The following is a 20563-nucleotide window of genomic DNA, read 5'->3' on the forward strand; positions in this document are numbered from 1 at the left end:
GCGAGGTTTTACCCCCCCCCCTTGTGGGTTTATAAACTCTGTGACAATAAGCTTGTAATTGAAATCTAGCGTTAGCACTCCTGCTACAACCAGGCGGTCGATGTGTTGTTGCTAAGGTTAATAAGTGGCATTTCCCCTCACCACACACACTGTTCAGTGGTGGTATGCGATTTTAAATGGTCAAATGTACAGAGGCACATCGAGATAGAGAGCCAAGGTAAGATGTGATATATTTAGCTAGCTAACGTTAGCCCGTCAAAAATTAGCTAACGTAAAACTAGCTAGCCTATAGCTCCATTTTTTTCATCGGTGGTTTAGCAGTTAGCTACATTACCATCTGGGAAAATAACTAAGCACACACTTAAATGTAACTGAAACAGTTGTCGTTTGGCGATTTTTAGCTAGCTAAGTGCATGGGTAAAAGTCAGTCAGCTAACTTAGTATTTTCAGTTTGCTAGCGAGTTAGCCAATAACCAAACAAGCAGTAGTAGTTAGGTAGCTAGTTAGAGTTGGTACAGAAACGGTTACTGTATCTGAAAACAGAGCTAGCGAAAGTTGGCTAACTAGTCCTTCAGATAGACTGACCTACCAAGTAAAAACAGACTGGCATAACGACTGACCTACCAAGTAAAAACAGACTGGCATAACGACTGACCTACCAAGTAAAAACAGACTGGCATAACGACTGACCTACCAAGTAAAAACAGACTGGCATAACGACTGACCTTCCAAGTAAAAACAGACTGGCATAACGACTGACCTACCAAGTAAAAACAGACTGGCATAACGACTGACCTACCAAGTAAAAACAGACTGGCATAACGACTGACCTACCAAGTAAAAACAGACTGCCATAACGACTGACCTACCAAGTAAAAACAGACTGCCAATAACGACTGACCTACCAAGTAAAAACAGACTGGCATAACGACTGACCTACCAAGTAAAAACAGACTGATAACGACTGACCTACCAAGTAAAAACAGACTGGCATAACGACTGACCTACCAAGTAAAAACAGACTGGCATAACGACTGACCTACCAAGTAAAAACAGACTGGCATAACGACTGACCTACCAAGTAAAAACAGACTGGCATAACGACGTTCACCAACTAGCTCCAGTAGCAGTAACAGTTTTGGTACCAATTCTCTTTGTTTGCCATAATTGCCGGCGAAGTAACTAATTGCATTGCTTAATAACTGTCATGTAAACAAATGTTTATGACATTAATTATTTGGGGCTTGAATCTGGGCGTTCCGCAGATGTGCAGCTTTAAACCCACATAAATATTCCAATGAGAACTTTTATTTCCCATGATGCAGTATACGCACCCAGCTGTTAGCAGATGTCAGAAACACAAACAAATAGTGTCGTTATAGACCGTTAGCTTAATATAAATCGACTAAGTGAAAACAGCCTCGCTGTCTTTGTTGCATGTGCAGCATTGACTGAACACAAATGTCTTGCTCCAGCAACAACAATGGTATCCTTGAGTGACTGAGTGCTAGGTACAAATGGACGTTACACACGGCTTTATCACTTTTCAACATTCAAATATCGTTTTATAGAAGGTCAAGTTAAAAACTCAAACCAGTCCGTGCATTAATACCAGTATATCGTAACATCTGTATGCCAAAACACCATGCAGAGAGAACTGTCGCTACGTGCATCTTTGGAACTTGTCTACTGATAGAAAGATCTAGTCATGTTGCCTCACAAGATGGAAAATGTGCTGCACCCTGGTTGATTCTATTGATCTCTTCTACCCTGAAATGTGTATGGAGAGATGCTTGGCCTGTGGGAAAACCATTTGTTCATTTGTTATTGCTCTTAAGCACAGCGAAATTATTGAGATCGGATCAGCTAATGCTTTTCATGGTGACTCCTTGTGTTGCTGCTGTCCCTCCCCCTCACGCCTTTTCTCCCCTTCTCCTCTCACTGTGTGTGTTTTATTTTCCTTCTCACCCCTCTTCTCCAGGATGTCTCATTACACAGACGAGCCTCGCTTCACCATCGAGCAGATCGACTTGCTCCAGAGGCTGTGGCGTACGGGCATGACCAAGCAGGAGATCCTACACGCCCTGGACACCCTAGATCGGCTGGACCGCGAGCACGTGGCCAAGTTTGGACATCGCACCTCCTACGGGGGAGGAGCAAGCAGCTCTGTGTCAGACCCTAATTGCACCACCTCCTACGGGGGAGGAGCAAGCAGCTCTGTGTCAGACCCTAATTGCACCACCTCCTACGGGGGAGGAGCAAGCAGCTCTGTGTCAGACCCTAATTGCACCACCTCCAACAACACTGCAGCCACCACCTCCTCATCCAGTATGACTGTTGATGATGATAATAATAATAATAATTCCACCAGTGGGAGCAGCGAGGTTAACAACACCACCCTGGCCTCTTCCTGCACCAACTCTACCGTCGCACAGACACAGTACCTCTCACCGCGCGGGGGGCTGTCCCCGTCGCCTAGCAACAGCTACGACACCTCCCCACTGCCCTCCGCCGTCCGCCACTCCCCAGTGTCACTGGTCACCATGGCGCAGAACGGGGGGCGGGACAGCCTGGCGGCGACGCCCAATGGGAAGCTCTCGCCGCCGCGGTACCCGGTGAACAGTGCAGCGGCCGCCAGGGCGTTCGGGTTCGAGGCAACTGAGGAGGAGCTGGAAATCGATGACAAGGTGGAGGAGCTCATGAGGTCAGTGATTATGGGGGTCAGGGTGGGGTCAAAGTAAACACACCAGCCTACAGAGATCTAGCCTGAAATCCAGAACCTGTTTTGTGGTAACTTGTCACACCTTATACTCCGTGTCATGACAAACATATAGGAGTGGCAAGGATTTGTCATGACATGGAGTACAAGGAGTGGAATGATAGATTATCAGACTGGTACCCAGGCTAACAGGGATCCTATTCCATATGTAATTTTATACACCAGTCTACCACCATCAGGACTGTAGTCGCACCAAAAAAAAGCATGCACACATTTATAATGTCTATACTCGTGATTTAGTCGCTTTGGACTTTAAAATGCTTTGTTTAAATGGCATATTCTATATAACAATGACACTGGTTAACCTATTTATGCACTGTCGTCGTGTATGTGTGTACACAGGAGAGACGGCAGCATTGTGAAGGAGGAGATCAAGTCGTTCCTGGGGAACAGGAGAATCTCTCAGGCTGTGGTGGCCCAGGTCACAGGTCAGTAACAGACACTGTGGTGTCACAGGTCACAGATCAGTAACAAAGGCACTGTGGTGTCACAGGTCAGTAACAAAGACACTGTGGTGTCACAGGTCAGTAACAAAGACACTGTGGTGGCCCAGGTCAGTAACAAAGACACTGTGGTTCCCCAGGTCAGTAACAAAGACACTGTGGTGGCCCAGGTCACAGGTCAGTAACAAAGACACTGTGGTGGCCCAGGTCACAGGTCAGTAACAAAGACACTGTGGTGTCACAGGTCAGTAACAAAGACACTGTGGTGGCCCAGGTCACAGGTCAGTAACAAAGACACTGTGGTGGCCCAGGTCACAGGTCAGTAACAAAGACACTGTGGTGGCACAGGTCAGTAACAAAGACACTGTGGTGGCCCACAGGTCAGTAACAAAGACACTGTGGTGGCCCAGGTCACAGGTCAGTAACAAAGACACTGTGGTGGCCCAGGTCACAGGTCAGTAACAAACGCACTGTGGTGTCCCAGGTCACAGGTCAGTAACAAAGACACTGTGGTGTCACAGGTCAGTAACAAAGACACTGTGGTGTCACAGGTCAGTAACAAAGACACTGTGGTGGCCCAGGTCACAGGTCAGTAACAAAGGCACTGTGGTGTCCCAGGTCACAGGTCAGTAACAAAGACACTGTGGTGTCACAGGTCACAGGTCAGTAACAAAGACACTGTGGTGGCCCAGGTCACAGGTCAGTAACAAAGACACTGTGGTGTCACAGGTCAGTAACAAAGACACTGTGGTGGCCCAGGTCAGTAACAAAGACACTGTGGTGGCCCAGGTCAGTAACAAAGACACTGTGGTGGCCCAGGTCAGTAACAAAGACACTGTGGTGGCCCAGGTCACAGGTCAGTAACAAAGACACTGTGGTGGCCCAGGTCACAGGTCAGTAACAAAGACACTGTGGTAGCCCAGGTCACAGGTCAGTAACAAAGACGCTGTGGTGGCCCAGGTCACAGGTCAGTAACAAAGACGCTGTGGTGGCCCAGGTCACAGGTCAGTAACAAAGACACTGTGGTGGCCCAGGTCACAGGTCAGTAACAAAGACGCTGTGGTGGCCCAGGTCACAGGTCAGTAACAAAGGCACTGTGGTGGCCCAGGTCAGTAACAAAGACACTGTGGTGGCCCAGGTCACAGGTCAGTAACAAAGACGCTGTGGTGGCCCAGGTCACAGGTCAGTAACAAAGGCACTGTGGTGGCCCAGGTCACAGGTCAGTAACAAAGACACTGTGGTGTCACAGGTCACAGGTCAGTAACAAAGACACTGTGGTGGCCCAGGTCACAGGTCAGTAACAAAGACACTGTGGTGTCACAGGTCAGTAACAAAGACACTGTGGTGGCCCAGGTCACAGGTCAGTAACAAAGGCACTGTGGTGTCACAGGTCAAACAAAGACACTGTGGGTGGCCCAGGTCAGTAACAAAGACACTGTGGTGGCCCAGGTCACAGGTCAGTAACAAAGACACTGTGGTGGCCCAGGTCACAGGTCAGTAACAAACGTAACACTGTGGTGGCCCACACTGTGGTGGCCCAGGTCACAGGTCAGTAACAAAGACTGTGGTGTCACTCAGTAACAAAGTGGCCAGGTGTGGTGTCACAGGTCAGTAACAAAGGCACTGTGGTGTCGCAGGTCAAAGGCACTGGTGTCAGTCAAACAAAGACACTGTGGTGGCCCAGGTCACAGGTCAGTAACAAACGCACTGTGGTGGCCCAGGTCAGTAACAAAGACACTGTGGTGGCCCAGGTCAGTAACAAAGACACTGTGGTGGCCCAGGTCACAGGTCAGTAACAAACGCACTGTGGTGGCCCAGGTCACAGATCAGTAACAAAGACGCTGTGGTGGCCCAGAGCAGTAACACCTTGAAGCTTCCACTATAATTGACAACCCCTCCCACAAGGTTCACACAGCAATCAGAAGTCTGTCAGACACAGACATAAATTAAATATACACTGCTCAAAAAAATAAAGGGAACACTTAAACAACACAATATAACTCCAAGTCAATCACACTTCTGTGAAATCAAACTGTCCACTTAGGAAGCAACACTGATTGACATTACATTTTACATGCTGTTGTGCAAATGGAATAGACAACAGGTGGAAATTCTAGGCAATTAGCAAGACACCCCCAATAAAGGAGTGGTTCTGCAGGTGGTGACCATAGACCACTTCTCAGTTCCTATGCTTCCTGGCTGATGTTTTGGTCACTTTTTGAATGCTGGCGGTGCTTTCACTCTAGTGGTAGCATGAGACGGAGTCTACAACCCACACAAGTGGCTCAGGTAGTGCAGCTCATCCAGGATGGCACATCAATGCGAGCTGTGGCATAAAGGTTTGCTGTGTCTGTCAGCGTAGTGTCCAGAGCATGGAGGCGCTACCAGGAGACAGGCCAGTACATCAGGAGACATGGAGGAGGCCGTAAGAGGGCAACAACCCAGCAGCAGGACCGCTACCTTCACCTTTGTGCAAGGAGGAGCAGGAGGAGCACTGCCAGAGCCCTGCAAAATGACCTCCAGCAGGCCACATATGTGCATGTGTCTGCTCAAACGGTCAGAAACAGACTCCATGAGGGTGGTATGAGGGCCCGACATCCACAGGTGGGGGTTGTGCTTACAGCCCAACACCGTGCGGGAAGTTTGGCATTTGCCAGAGAACACCAAGATTGGCAAATTCGCCACTGGCGCCCTGTGCTCTTCACAGATGAAAGCAGGTTCACACTGAGCACATGTGACAGACGTGACAGAGTCTGGAGACGCCGTGGAGAACGTTCTGCTGCCTGCAACATCCTCCAGCATGACCGGTTTGGCGGTGGGTCAGTCAAGGTGTGGGGTGGCATTTCTTTGGGGGGCCGCAGAGCCCTCCATGTGCTCGCCAGAGGTAGCTTGACTGCCATTAGGTACCGAGATGAGATCCTCAGACCCCTTGTGAGACCATATGCTGGTGCTGTTGGCCCTGGGTTCCTCCTAATGCAAGACAATGCTAGACCTCATGTGGCTGGAGTGTGTCAGCAGTTCCTGCAAGAGGAAGGTATTGATGCTATGGACTGGCCCGCCCGTTCCCCAGACCTGAATCCAATTGAGCACATCTGGGACATCATGTCTCGCTCCAACCACCAACGCCACGTTGCACCACAGACTGTCCAGGAGTTGGCGGATGCTTTAGTCCAGGTCTGGGAGGGGATCCCTCAGGAGACCATCCGCCACCTCATCAGGAGCATGCCCAGGCGTTGTAGGGAGGTCATACAGGCACGTGGAGGCCACACACACTACTGAGCCTCATTTTGACTTGTTTTAAGGACATTACATCAAAGTTGGATCAGCCTGTAGTGTGGTTTTCCACTTTAAGTTTGAGTGTGACTCCAAATCCAGACCTCCATGGGTTGATAAATTTGATTTACATTGATAATTTTTGTGTGATTTTGTTGTCAGCACATTCAACTATGTAAAGAAAAAAGTATTTAATAAGAATATTTCATTCATTCAGATCTAGGATGTGTTATTTTAGTGTTCCCTTTATTTTTTTGAGCAGTGTATATTATATTTAATTTAACCATACATATATGCGCAGTAGTGGTGTGGCTACATTAGCTGATGTGATGGGGCTACAGTGATGGGGCTACATTAGCTACAGTGATGGGGCTACATTAGCTACAGTGATGGGGCTACATTAGCTGCAGTGATGGGGCTACATTAGCTGACGTGATGGGGCTACATTAGCTGACGTGATGGGGCTACATTAGCTGACGTGATGGGGCTACATTAGCTGACGTGATGGGGCTACATTAGCTGACGTGATGGGGCTACATTAGCTGACGTGATGGGGCTACATTAGCTGACGTGATGGGGCTACATTAGCTGATGTGATGGGGCTACATTAGCTGATGTGATGGGGCTACATTAGCTGATGTGATGGGGCTACATTAGCTGACGTGATGGGGCTACATTAGCTGACGTGATGGGGCTACATTAGCTGACGTGATGGGGCTACATTAGCTGATGTGATGGGGCTACATTAGCTGATGTGATGGGGCTACATTAGTTGATGTGATTAGCTGACGTGATGGGGCTACATTAGCTGGGGGCTACATTAGCTGATGTGATGGGGCTACATTAGCTGATGTGATGGGGCTACATTAGCTGATGTGATGGGGCTACATTAGCTGATGTGATGGGGCTATATTAGTTGATGTGATGGGGCTACATTAGCTGATGTGATGGGGTGATGGGGCTACATTAGCTGATGTGATGGGGCTACATTAGCTGATGTGATGGGGCTACATTAGCTGATGTGATGGGGCTACATTAGCTGATGTGATGGGGCTACATTAGCTGATGTGATGGGGCTACATTAGCTGATGTGATGGGGCTACATTAGCTGATGTGATGGGGCTACATTAGCTGATGTGATGGGGCTACATTAGCTGATGTGATGGGGCTACATTAGCTGATGTGATGGGGCTACATTAGCTGATGTGATGGGGCTACATTAGTTGATGTGATGGGGCTACATTAGCTGATGTGATGGGGCTACATTAGCTGATGTGATGGGGCTACATTAGCTGATGTGATGGGGCTACATTAGCTGATGTGATAGGGCTACATTAGCTGATGTGATAGGGCTACATTAGCTACAGTGATAGGGGCTACATTAGTTGATGTGATGGGGGGCTACATTAGTTGATGTGATGGGGGCTACATTAGCTGATGTGATGGGGGCTACATTAGCTGATGTGATGGGGCTACATTAGCTGATGTGATGGGGCTACATTAGCTCCAGTGATGGGGCTATATTAGTTGATGTGATGGGGGCTATATTAGTTGATGTGATGGGGGCTATATTAGTTGATGTGATGGGGGCTACATTAGTTGATGTGATGGGGGCTACATTAGTTGATGTGATGGGGGCTATATTAGTTGATGTGATGGGGGCTATATTAGCTGATGTGATGGGGCTACATTAGCTGAAGTGATAGGGGCTACATTAGCTACAGTGATAGGGGCTACATTAGCTACAGTGATAGGGGCTACATTAGCTACAGTGATAGGGGCTACATTAGCTACAGTGATAGGGGCTACATTAGCTGCAGTGATAGGGGCTACATTAGCTACAGTGATAGGGGCTACATTAGCTACAGTGATGGGGCTACATTAGCTACAGTGATAGGGGCTACATTAGCTACAGTGATAGGGGCTACATTAGCTACAGTGATGGGGCTACATTAGCTCCAGTGATGGGGCTACATTAGCTCCAGTGATGGGGCTACATTAGCTCCAGTGATGGGGCTACATTAGCTGATGGGGCTACATTAGCTCCAGGGATGGGGCTACATTAGCTCCAGTGATGGGGCTACATTAGCTCCAGGGATGGGGCTACATTAGCTCCAGTGATGGGGCTACATTAGCTCCAGTGATGGGGCTACATTAGCTCCAGTGATGGGGCTACATTAGCTCCAGTGATGGGGCTACATTAGCTCCAGTGATGGGGCTACATTAGCTCCAGGGATGGGGCTACATTAGCTCCAGGGATGGGGCTACATTAGCTCCAGGGATGGGGCTACATTAGCTCCAGGGATGGGGCTACATTAGCTCCAGGGATGGGGCTACATTAGCTCCAGGGATGGGGCTACATTAGCTCCAGTGATGGGGCTACATTAGCTCCAGTGGTGGGGCTACATTAGCTCCAGTGATGTCTTCTCCTGGCTATGTGTAGAGTCTCACTGGCAGGTACATTATTATTGGTTGGTAGGACTGCTACCTCTCTAACCGTGTGTGTGTTTGTGTATGTGTGTGTTCCAGGAATCAGTCAGAGCAGGATCTCTCATTGGTTGCTTCAACACGGCTCTGACCTCAGTGAACAGAAGAAGAGAGCTTTCTACCACTGGTACCAGCTAGAAAAGACCTCCCCAGGTACCCGTCTGTGTCTCTGTCTGTCTGTGTCTCTGTCTGTCTGTGTCTCTGTCTGTCTGTGTCTCTGTCTGTCTGTGTCTCTGTCTGTCTGTGTCTCTGTCTGTCTGTGTCTCTGTCTGTCTGTGTCTCTGTCTGTCTGTGTCTCTGTCTGTCTGTGTCTCTGTCTGTCTGTGTCTCTGTCTGTCTGTGTCTCTGTCTGTCTGTGTCTCTGTCTGTCTGTGTCTCTGTCTGTCTGTGTCCATCCTTGTCCTGTCTTCTAAATCATGTTCTTCTGTCTGTCTGTGTCTTATTATGTCTGAATGATTGGCCACTGTCTCTACCTGTCTCTGTCTGTCTGTCAGACTGGCCACCTCTGTCTGTGTCCAACACCTTACTAATCAGACTGGCCACCTCTGTCTGTCCCTGTCTGTCACCTGTCTGTCTGTCTGGCCACCTGTCTGTGTCTCTGTCTGTCTGTCTGTGTCCTGTACTAATCAGACTGTGCCACCTCTGTCCCTGTCACCTGTGTCTAATCTGTCTGGCTCTGTCTGTCTCTGTCCCAACACCTTATTAATCAGACTGTGCCACTGTCTCTGTGTCCAACACCTGTGTCTCTGTCTGTCAAAGACTGGCCACCTCTGTCTGTGTCCAACACCTGTGTCTGTAATCAAAGACTGGCCACCTCTACCCAACACCTTACTAATCAGACTGGCCACCTCTACCCAACACCTTACTAATCAGACTGGCCCTTACCTCAGACTGGCCACCTACAACACCTTATTAATCAGACTGGCCACCTCTACCCAACACCTTACTAATCAAAGACTGGCCACCTCTACCCAACACCTTACTAATCAAAGACTGGCCACCTCTACCCAACACCTTACTAATCAGACTGGCCACCTCTACCCAACACCTTACTAATCAGACTGGCCACCTCTACCCAACACCTTACTAATCAGACTGGCCACCTCTACCCAACACCTTACTAATCAAAGACTGGCCACCTCTACCCAACACCTTACTAATCAGACTGGCCACCTCTACCCAACACCTTACTAATCAGACTGGCCACCTCTACCCAACACCTTACTAATCAGACTGGCCACCTCTACCCAACACCTTACTAATCAGACTGGCCACCTCTACCCAACACCTTACTAATCAGACTGGCCACCTCTACCCAACACCTTACTAATCAAAGACTGGCCACCTCTACCCAACACCTTACTAATCAGACTGGCCACCTCTACCCAACACCTTACTAATCAGACTGGCCACCTCTACCCAACACCTTACTAATCAGACTGGCCACCTCTACCCAACCCAATCTAGTCCCCACACAGTCCTTCACAATCAATAATACTGCAGGTATCACTTAATGACAGTCTCAGTAATACCGCTCTGACAGTCTCAGTAATACCGCTCTGACAGTCTCAGTAGTACCGCTCTGACAGTCTCAGTAATACCGCTCTGACAGTCTCAGTAGTACCGCTCTGACAGTCTCAGTAATACCACTCTGACAGTCTCAGTAATACCGCTCTGACAGTCTCAGTAATACCGCTCTGACAGTCTCAGTAATACCGCTCTGACAGTCTCAGTAATACCGCTCTGACAGTCTCAGTAATACCGCTCTGACAGTCTCAGTAATACCGCTCTGACAGTCTCAGTAATACCGCTCTGACAGTCTCAGTAGTACCGCTCTGACAGTCTCAGTAGTACCGCTCTGACAGTCTCAGTAGTACCGCTCTGACAGTCTCAGTAATACCGCTCTGACAGTCTCAGTAATACCGCTCTGACAGTCTCAGTAATACCGCTCTGACAGTCTCAGTAATACCACTCTGACAGTCTCAGTAATACCACTCTGACAGTCTCAGTAATACCACTCTGACAGTCTCAGTAATACCACTCTGACAGTCTCAGTAATACCACTCTGACAGTCTCAGTAATACCACTCTGACAGTCTCAGTAATACCGCTCTGACAGTCTCAGTAATACCGCTCTGACAGTCTCAGTAATACCACTCTGACAGTCTCAGTAATACCACTCTGACAGTCTCAGTAATACCACTCTGACAGTCTCAGTAATACCACTCTGACAGTCTCAGTAATACCACTCTGACAGTCTCAGTAATACCACTCTGACAGTCTCAGTAATACCACTCTGACAGTCTCAGTAATACCACTCTGACAGTCTCAGTAATACCACTCTGACAGTCTCAGTAATACCACTCTGATGCTCTGACAGTCTCAGTAATACCACTCTGACAGTCTCAGTAATACCACTCTGACAGTCTCAGTAATACCACTCTGACAGTCTCAGTAATACCACTCTGACCAGTCTCAGTACTACCACTCTGACAGTCTCAGTACTACCACTCTGACAGTCTCAGTACTACCACTCTGACAGTCTCAGTACTACCACTCTGACAGTCTCAGTAATACCACTCTGACAGTCTCAGTAATACCACTCTGATGCTCTGACAGTCTCAGTAATACCACTCTGACAGTCTCAGTAATACCACTCTGACAGTCTCAGTACTACCACTCTGACAGTCTCAGTACTACCACTCTGACAGTCTCAGTAATACCACTCTGACAGTCTCAGTAATACCACTCTGACAGTCTCAGTAATACCACTCTGACAGTCTCAGTAATACCACTCTGACAGTCTCAGTAATACCACTCTGACAGTCTCAGTAATACCACTCTGACAGTCTCAGTAATACCACTCTGACAGTCTCAGTAATACCACTCTGACAGTCTCAGTAATACCACTCTGACAGTCTCAGTAATACCACTCTGACAGTCTCAGTAATACCACTCTGACAGTCTCAGTAATACCACTCTGACAGTCTCAGTAATACCACTCTGACAGTCTCAGTAATACCACTCTGACAGTCTCAGTAATACCACTCTGACAGTCTCAGTAATACCACTCTGACAGTCTCAGTAATACCACTCTGACAGTCTCAGTAATACCACTCTGACAGTCTCAGTAATACCACTCTGACAGTCTCAGTAATACCGCTCTGACAGTCTCAGTAGTACCGCTCTGACAGTCTCAGTAATACCGCTCTGACAGTCTCAGTAATACCGCTCTGACAGTCTCAGTAATACCGCTCTGACAGTCTCAGTAGTACCGCTCTGATGCTCTGACAGTCTCAGTAATACCACTCTGACAGTCTCAGTAATACCACTCTGACAGTCTCAGTAATACCACTCTGACAGTCTCAGTAATACCACTCTGACAGTCTCAGTAATACCACTCTGACAGTCTCAGTAATACCACTCTGACAGTCTCAGTAATACCACTCTGACAGTCTCAGTAATACCACTCTGACAGTCTCAGTAATACCACTCTGACAGTCTCAGTAATACCACTCTGACAGTCTCAGTAATACCACTCTGATGCTCTGACAGTCTCAGTAATACCACTCTGACAGTCTCAGTAATACCACTCTGACAGTCTCAGTAATACCACTCTGACAGTCTCAGTAATACCACTCTGACAGTCTCAGTAATACCACTCTGACAGTCTCAGTACTACCACTCTGACAGTCTCAGTACTACCACTCTGACAGTCTCAGTAATACCACTCTGACAGTCTCAGTAATACCACTCTGACAGTCCAGTAATACCACTTTGACAGTCTCAGTAATACCACTCTGACAGTCTCAGTAATACCACTCTGACAGTCTCAGTAATACCACTCTGACAGTCTCAGTAATACCACTCTGACAGTCTCAGTAATACCACTCTGACAGTCTCAGTAATACCACTCTGACAGTCTCAGTAATACCACTCTGACAGTCTCAGTAATACCACTCTGACAGTCTCAGTAATACCACTCTGATGCTCTATGACAGTCTCAGTAATACCGCTCTGATGCTGGGTCCTATTCATTCGAGCAAAAGGTTTTAAAACATTCTGCATTGGGGACAAAAACAATTGTTTTTTATTTGGACGGAAGTTCAGATAGTACCTCTTTTGGTTTCATTTGGTGTCTAGTGAAAAACAAGACGCGTTGTGAGTTAATGCTTTCCCGCTATTGGCTCCTCCAGGTGCCACTCTAAACATGCGACCCGCCCCCATGGCCATGGAGGAAATGGAGTGGAGACAGACCACACCCCATATAAGTACCGCCCCAGGAATCTTCCGGCTACGCAGAGGAAGTCGTTTTACCTGGAGGAAAGAATGTCTGGCTGTGATGGAGAGGTGAGGAGCGAGCAGAGGCGGTGAGAGGAGAGCATCTTTACCCGGAGTAAATAATGTCTGGCTGTTATGAGGCGAGGGAGAGAGCGCATAGATGACTGAGTGGATAGGGAGGAGTGGGCTCTGCTCTAAAGTAGTGCACTACATAGAGAATAGGGTGATATTTGGGACACCGGCTATATCTGTGTTTTGAGATGGCCACCTCTTCTCCTCAGCTACTTCAATGACAACCAGTACCCTGACGAAGCTAAGAGAGAGGAGATCTCTAACGCCTGCAACGCTGTCATCCAGAAACCAGGTATTCTGTCCACCTTACTGTTCTGGCCTTTGTTACTAGACCTGATTTAGCTGATAGATGCTTTACTACTTACTGTGACTGTAGTGTAGTGGTTGTCTTGCCCAGCTACCTGTGACTGTAGCGTAGTGGTTGTCCTTCCCAGCTACCTGTGACTGTAGTGTAGTGGTTGTCCTGCCCAGCTACCTGTGACTGTAGTGTGGTGGTTGTCCTGTCCAGCTACCTGTGACTGTAGTGTAGTGGTTGTCCTGCCCAGCTTCCTGTGACTGTAGTGTAGTGGTTGTCCTGCCCAGCTACCTGTGACTGTAGTGTAGTGGTTGTCCTGCCCAGCTACCTGTGACTGTAGTGTAGTGGTTGTCCTGCCCAGCTACCTGTGACTGTAGTGTAGTGGTTGTCCTGCCCAGCATCCTGTGACTGTAGGGTAGTGGTTGTCCTGCCCAGCTACCTGTGACTGTAGGATAGTGGTTGTGCTGCCCAGCTACCTGTGACTGTAGTGTAGTGGTTGTCCTGCCCAGCTACCTGTGACTGTAGGGTAGTGGTTGTCCTGCCCAGCTACCTGTGACTGTAGTGTAGTGGTTGTCCTGCCCAGCTACCTGTGACTGTAGTGTAGTGGTTGTCCTGCCCAGCTACCTGTGACTGTAGTGTAGTGGTTGTCCTGCCCAGCTACCTGTGACTGTAGTGTAGTGGTTGTCCTGCCCAGCTACCTGTGACTGTAGTGGTTGTCCTGCCCAGCTATCTGTGACTGTAGTGTAGTGGTTGTCCTGCCCAGCTACCTGTGACTGTAGTGTAGTGGTTGTCCTGCCCAGCTACCTGTGACTGTAGTGTAGTGGTTGTCCTGCCCAGCTACCTGTGACTGTAGTGTAGTGGTTGTCCTGCCCAGCTACCTGTGACTGTAGGGTAGTGGTTGTCCTGCCCAGCTTAGCTGCCTGTGACTGTAGTGTTGTGGTTGTCCTGCCCAGCTACCTGTGACTGTAGTGTAGTGGTTGTCCTGCCCAGCTACCTGTGACTGTAGGGTAGTGGTTGTCCTGCCCAGCTACCTGTGACTGTAGTGTAGTGGTTGTCCTGCCCAGCTACCTGTGACTGTAGGGTAGTGGTTGTCCTGCCCAGCTACCTGTGACTGTAGTGTAGTGGTTGTCCTGCCCAGCTACCTGTGACTGTAGGGTAGTGGTTGTCCTGCCCAGCTACCTGTGACTGTAGGGTAGTGGTTGTCCTGCCCAGCTACCTGTGACTGTAGGGTAGTGGTTGTCCTGCCCAGCTACCTGTGACTGTAGTGTAGTGGTTGTCCTGCCCAGCTACCTGTGACTGTAGTGTAGTGGTTGTCCTGCCCAGCTACCTGTGACTGTAGGGTAGTGGTTGTCCTGCCCAGCTACCTGTGACTGTAGTGTAGTGGTTGTCCTGCCCAGCTACCTGTGACTGTAGTGTGTAGTGGTTGTCCTGCCCAGCTACCTGTGACTGTAGTGTTGTGGTTGTCCTGCCCAGCTACCTGTGACTGTAGTGTTGTGGTTGTCCTGCCCAGCTACCTGTGACTGTAGGGTAGTGGTTGTCCTGCCCAGCTGTGTATGGAGATCATTGCGACATGGGGCCATACATTATCATGCTGAAACCTGTTGGTGGATGAATGGCAAGACGATGGGCCTCAGGATCTCGTCACGGCATCTCTGTGCATTCAAATTGCAATCGATGAAATGCAATTGTGCTCGTTGTCCGTAACTTATGCCTGCCCAAAGCATAATCCCACCTCCACCACAACGTTGACATCAGTCAACACCACGCCATACACCTGACATACAAGCTTCTCGATATGCCACACCTGTCAAGTGGATGGTTTTTATTGGCAAAAGAGAAATTCTCACAAACAGGGATGTAAACAAATGAGTGCGCAACATTTCAGAGAAATAAGATTTTTGTGCGTATGGAACATTTCTGGGATCTATTTTATATTTCAGCTCATGAAACATGAGACCAACACTTAACATGTTGCATTTATTTTTTCAGTGTACTTTGCCCTTTGGAATATAATTTACTGTTTGGAATAATCTGGAACGATCTAATCTCCTGAATGCTATTTTATTTCAGGGAAGAAGCTCTCGGACCTGGAGAGAGTCAGCTCTCTTAAAGTCTACAACTGGTTTGCCAACCGACGCAAGGAGATCAAGAGACGAGCTAATATTGGTAACGTGGGCTGGGTTTCTCTTATCGCCGTTGGTTACGTGGGCTGGGTTTCTCTTATCGCCGTTGGTTACGTGGGCTGGGTTTCTCTGTCGTCGTTGGTTACGTGGGCTGGGTTTCTCTGTCGTCGTTGGTTACGTGGGCTGGGTTTCTCTGTCGTCGTTGGTTACGTGGGCTGGGTTTCTCTTATCGCCGTTGTTTACGTGGGCTGGGTTTCTCTTATCGCCGTTGGTTACGTGGGCTGGGTTTCTCTGTCGCCGTTGGTTACGTGGGCTGGGTTTCGCTGTCGTCGTTGGTTACGTGGGCTGGGTTTCTCTGTCGCTGTTGGTTACGTGGGCTGGGCGGCGCTGGGTCTGTTTTATAATGAAGGATTTCAGCAGGACATCAATTTGTTTCACTGCCATCCATTTCTTCTGTTAGTCTGGCTGCATGTCTCTCAGTATTTAGATGGTTAGTCCTACGACCCCTTTCTCCCCCGTAGAAATCTGATTATCCTGTACAGCCAGTAGAGGACTGGTCACCACTCAGACCCTGGTTTCTCTGGTCTACCCTTTACAGCCAGTAGAGGACTGGCCAGTCCTCAGACCCTGGTTTCTCTGGTCTACCCTGTACAGCCAGAAGAGGACTGGCCAGTCCTTGGTGCCTGGTTTCTCTGGTCTACCCTATACAGCCAGAAGAGGACTGGTCACCCCTCAGACCCTGGTTTCTCTGGTCTGGGCCCTGTCTGTTTTATAATGAAGGACAGGACATCAATTTGTTTCAGATCCATGTCTTCTGACTGGCCAGTCCTCAGATTTAGATGGTTTCCTCTGGTCTACCCTGTACAGCCAGTAGAGGACTGGCCAGTCCTCAGACCCTGGTTTCTCTGGTCTACCCTGTACAGCCAGAAGAGGACTGGCCAGTCCTCAGACCCTGGTTTCTCTGGCCTACCCTGTACAGCCAGTAGAGGACTGGCCAGCCCTTGGTGCCTGGTTTCTCTGGTCTACCCTGTACAGCCAGAAGAGGACTGGCCAGTCCTTGGTGCCTGGTTTCTCTGGTCTACCCTGTACAGCCAGAAGAGGACTGGCCAGTCCTCATGACCCGGGTTTCTCTGGTCTACCCTGTACAGCCAGAAGAGGACTGGTCACCCCTCAGACCCTGGTTTCTCTGGTCTACCCTGTACAGCCAGTAGAGGACTGGCCAGCCCTTGGTGCCTGGTTCCTCTCTAGGTTTCTTCCATCTAGGAAGTTTTTCCTGCTCCGTGTTTCAGCCTCTGCATTGCTTGCTGTTTGGGGTTTAGGTTGGGTATCTGTCAACTGCTGATGTAAAAAAAAAAAGGGCATTATAAAATGAGTTTAATTGACAGATTGTTCCTGTGTATACAGCTGTGGTGTTCCCTTGAGAATTCTAGATTCCAACTGTGATGAGAATGTTCATGTAGTGACATAACCATCCTCTGGGTGTCATGACCTTTCACCTGGCTGGAGTTCACAGACACTAACACTTAGGAAGTTGTGGGGAGTTGACTAGGTCAGACTAGGTCATGGTTCTCTGACTAAGTTTTTCCGCCGGTGTTTCAGCCTCTGCATTCCTATGCTGTTTGGGTGTTTAGGTGACCATTGTCACCTGGCTGAGGTCACAGACATTATACAATGAGTTTAATTGTGGGAGTTGACTAGGTCAGACTAGGTCATAAGGCTCTGACGAAGGCGGTTTACGCCGGAACGTAAAAGCCTGTTCCTATGCCACTGGGTGTCATGACCTTTCATCTGGCTGAAGGTCACAGACACTAACACTTAGGAAGTTGTGGGGAGTTGACTAGGTCATAAGGCTCTGGCGAAGGCGGTTTACGCCGGAACGTAAAAGCCTGTTCCTATGCCTCGTCACGAAATAACGGAGATCTATGCAGAAACAGGATGCTCCTTTTTGCCTTTGTCCTCCTCACCCGTTGTCCTATTCCGAGGGGATGGAATATATTTGTGTCATAATAACCGGTCCTCTGTTTTTTTCTCAAGAAGCCACAATACTGGAGAGCCATTGGATAGACGTCCAGAGTCCTGGAGGACACTCCAACAGCGACGACATCGATGGAGGCGACGACACAGAACAGGCCTGTGACCTGCCCTACTTCGACAAGAGACCCATGGCCAGACCCTTTGGCTTCTACAGGCTGGAGCCCACTTCACCCACACAGGTATGGAGCCAGAACCAAATCTAACTGGATTTTATTTAGTACGTTTCTTCTGACAAAACGTTTTGATTCAGACGAGAGAGAGCTGCATTCTTGTGAGATGTCTGGCGGACCCACAGGCCCTGACAGATATCATTGTGGCGAGGTTGGCATTTTTCATGCTACGGTTGGTTGGGAGTGGGCAGTTAGGCAGACCACTTCGGGATGAAAATATTTGTTTAGTCTCGCTGATTTAGTTGTCATCTAGTGAATTAAAAGCCCTAGTCACAGTTTGGTTCATGTTCACTAGCCTACCTCGTAGGGCTGGGCGATCTCAGATTAATTTGAGTGTATATTTTTGCTCAGAGATTTGGAATATCGTATTGCAGGAATCAAGTACATTTTTGTAATTATTTTTTTAAATGATTGTTTATGTCTGCATATTCTGTTGTCTTATTGGTCTGGTGTTCTTCGCTCCTCTGTGCTGTGTACACCTTCCAATTCACACCAGAGATCTGTATATAATGACGAGATGCCCATGTCTCTGCCCTAAACAATGGGAGTCGTTGTCCCCAAAGTCGGAAAAACAGGCGACCAAGCTTAGGTCCATAATAAGCCATAGAAACGCACAGATTTTGGCGAAGAGTGGAACCTCTTGCTTTCGGTTTATACACACACACACAGCCCCTCCACATTCTACTCAACAACGAAGACGACAGAGATGTTATTTTACTGTGATACCCTTTTTTTTTATGTCTCAACTCCTCAAGTTGTGTACAGAACAGACACAACTTAAACGCAGAGTATCAATGAACATTGATTGTGGAAAATGAATTTTCGGTTTGTCGCCCTCAGCACTATGGTGCGATGTAGCGGTATTCTAGCCAAACAAACACTGTTATACTAGCTGTCTAGTTTTTGTTTTATAAATGTGCAATACGCATAAAACACAATTTATAGTATGAATTGACAACTAATTCTGAGACATAAGGTAGGCCTCGTCTCAACATGTGAACAAAGTGAACAGGCCTTTTCAAACTGTTGGAAACGGACCAGAATGGGTGATTCTCACAATCTTGGTATTACTCTTGGTTAATTTTTTTTAATGCTTTTTTTTTTTGTAGTAGATAAAAAAAACACCATCTAATTATTGTCTGTTTTAAATGTAATCTTCTTACCTGTTCAGATTTGAATTTATTTCTGCACATTTTCCAAAATTAGTTTTTACCGTAAAACCGTAAGATACACAAGTTATTACATCATAAAATAATGTTTTAATTACACTGAGTATATCAAACATTAAAATCACCTTTTTCTAATATTGAGTTTTACCTGGTTAGTCGGTCATGGAACAGGTGTTCCTAATGTTTTGTATAGTCACTGTATATTTCCATTTTAATCCGTTCTGATTACCGTAACTTGTGGCCTGTTTATAATTAGTTTTAAACTAATATTAACTTTTTTTTTTTCAAAGTACACCAATATAAAAAGCTAATTTAGTTTTTATGCTCAAATATTTAGTATTCTGTAATATTATTCGATGAATATTTTATTATTGATGCGTTTCGGTCATCAGATCCACATTACTGTAGATTAGACAGCATTACGCCGTACTTCATCAAGAGTAAAAAAAATAAAAAAAAATAAAATGCCATCTTCCCCCCAAAATGTAAGTCTGAATACTTATTTTATTTATATATATATCTAACAAGTATTCAGACCCTTTACTCAGTACTTTGTTTTATATATTAAAAAATTGCTTCGTAATTATGGGTTATTGTGTGTAGATTGAGGGGGAAACTATGTAATCCATTTTAGAATAAGGCTGTGATGTAAAAACAATGAGGGAACAAGTCTAGGTCTGAATACTTCCTGAATGTGATGTATCTATTAGGTTTGAATAATACCTGGTATGTTTTGGGCAGAGAAGCACGTTGTGGAGGTCTTTCCATGAAAATGTATGGCTATTAGTGTAGACTCCGACATTGACAGGAAATAAATATTGATAACATGTATTTTACCACAGTTCTTGCGTGGGTCAGACAAGAAGCCAGTGGGAGCGCTATGAAAACCAGCAGGGGGTGAAAAAAACAGTCCCTCTCAGACCTCCTAACTAAAATTAAATTATATATAAATGTGTTACTTTCTGTTTCTCTCTGTTCCCCCCTTTCTTCCAGGACGATGGTACTGACCACCAGGACCCCATCTCTCTGGCTGTGGAGATGGCTGCAGTCAACCATACCATCCTGGCTCTGTCCCGGACCGGAGGGGTGCCCAGCAACATCAAGACAGAGGTCCCGGACGATGACTGAAGAGGTGGTTACTACTGGACAGTGACTGGGAGGAAGGAGTGGAGAGGGAAGGGTAATAGCCAAGAGAGGATAGGGGGGGTGTGTGAGAGATTGTTTGTGGTTCAAGGAATGTGAAGATGACCAAATGAAGCTATCAAACTCCAGCCACCCTCCTTCCCCTTGTTCTCAGCCCCTCCACGGTCCCAGTGAACTGTACCCTCCTTCCCCTTGTTCTCAGCCCCTCCACGGCCCCAGTGAACTGTACCCTCCTTCCCCTTGTTCTCAGCCCCTCCACGGTCCCAGTGAACTGTACCCTCCTTCCCCTTGTTCT

The 20563-nt window shown here is 47.6% G+C and overlaps 1 protein-coding gene and 1 long non-coding RNA gene across 3 annotated transcripts; one reads left to right on the plus strand and one right to left on the minus strand.

Annotated features, from left to right (window-relative positions):
- Positions 1-34: 34 nt before the first annotated feature.
- On the plus strand, positions 35-20563 carry LOC118379917 (homeobox-containing protein 1-like). Of its 2 annotated transcripts, none has more exons than XM_052471494.1 (9): positions 35-217; positions 1982-2704; positions 3122-3207; positions 9025-9135; positions 13178-13331; positions 13544-13626; positions 15700-15795; positions 17787-17965; positions 20119-20563. In XM_052471494.1, exons 1-9 carry the CDS (start codon positions 177-179, stop codon positions 20251-20253), a joined length of 1608 nt encoding a protein of 535 aa, XP_052327454.1. In that variant the 5' UTR covers positions 35-176; the 3' UTR covers positions 20254-20563. The 2 variants fall into 2 exon arrangements, with proteins under 2 accessions (XP_052327454.1, XP_052327455.1); XM_052471495.1 differs by having other exon boundaries at positions 17790-17965.
- On the minus strand, positions 606-1073 carry LOC127909522 (uncharacterized). The gene is made up of 3 exons (XR_008071714.1): positions 970-1073; positions 761-830; positions 606-725 (listed from the first exon to the last, which is right to left on the minus strand). It is a non-coding gene; the product is annotated as an uncharacterized LOC127909522 (long non-coding RNA).

This window comes from Oncorhynchus keta, chromosome 19 (assembly GCF_023373465.1).
Source record: "Oncorhynchus keta strain PuntledgeMale-10-30-2019 chromosome 19, Oket_V2, whole genome shotgun sequence".
NCBI classification, from domain to species: Eukaryota; Metazoa; Chordata; class Actinopteri; order Salmoniformes; family Salmonidae; genus Oncorhynchus; species Oncorhynchus keta.

What these genes read in the sequence shown, in the direction of transcription:
- LOC118379917 (XM_052471494.1), top strand. Translation starts at nt 177, where the DNA reads ATGGTCAAATGTACAGAGGCACATCGAGATAGAGAGCCAAG. An exon ending in TGTCTGGCTGTGATGGAGAG is followed by an intron (nt 13,332 to 13,543) that starts GTGAGGAGCGAG and finishes TCTTCTCCTCAG; the next exon opens with CTACTTCAATGACAACCAGT. An exon ending in AGCCCACTTCACCCACACAG is followed by an intron (nt 17,966 to 20,118) that starts GTATGGAGCCAG and finishes CCTTTCTTCCAG; the next exon opens with GACGATGGTACTGACCACCA.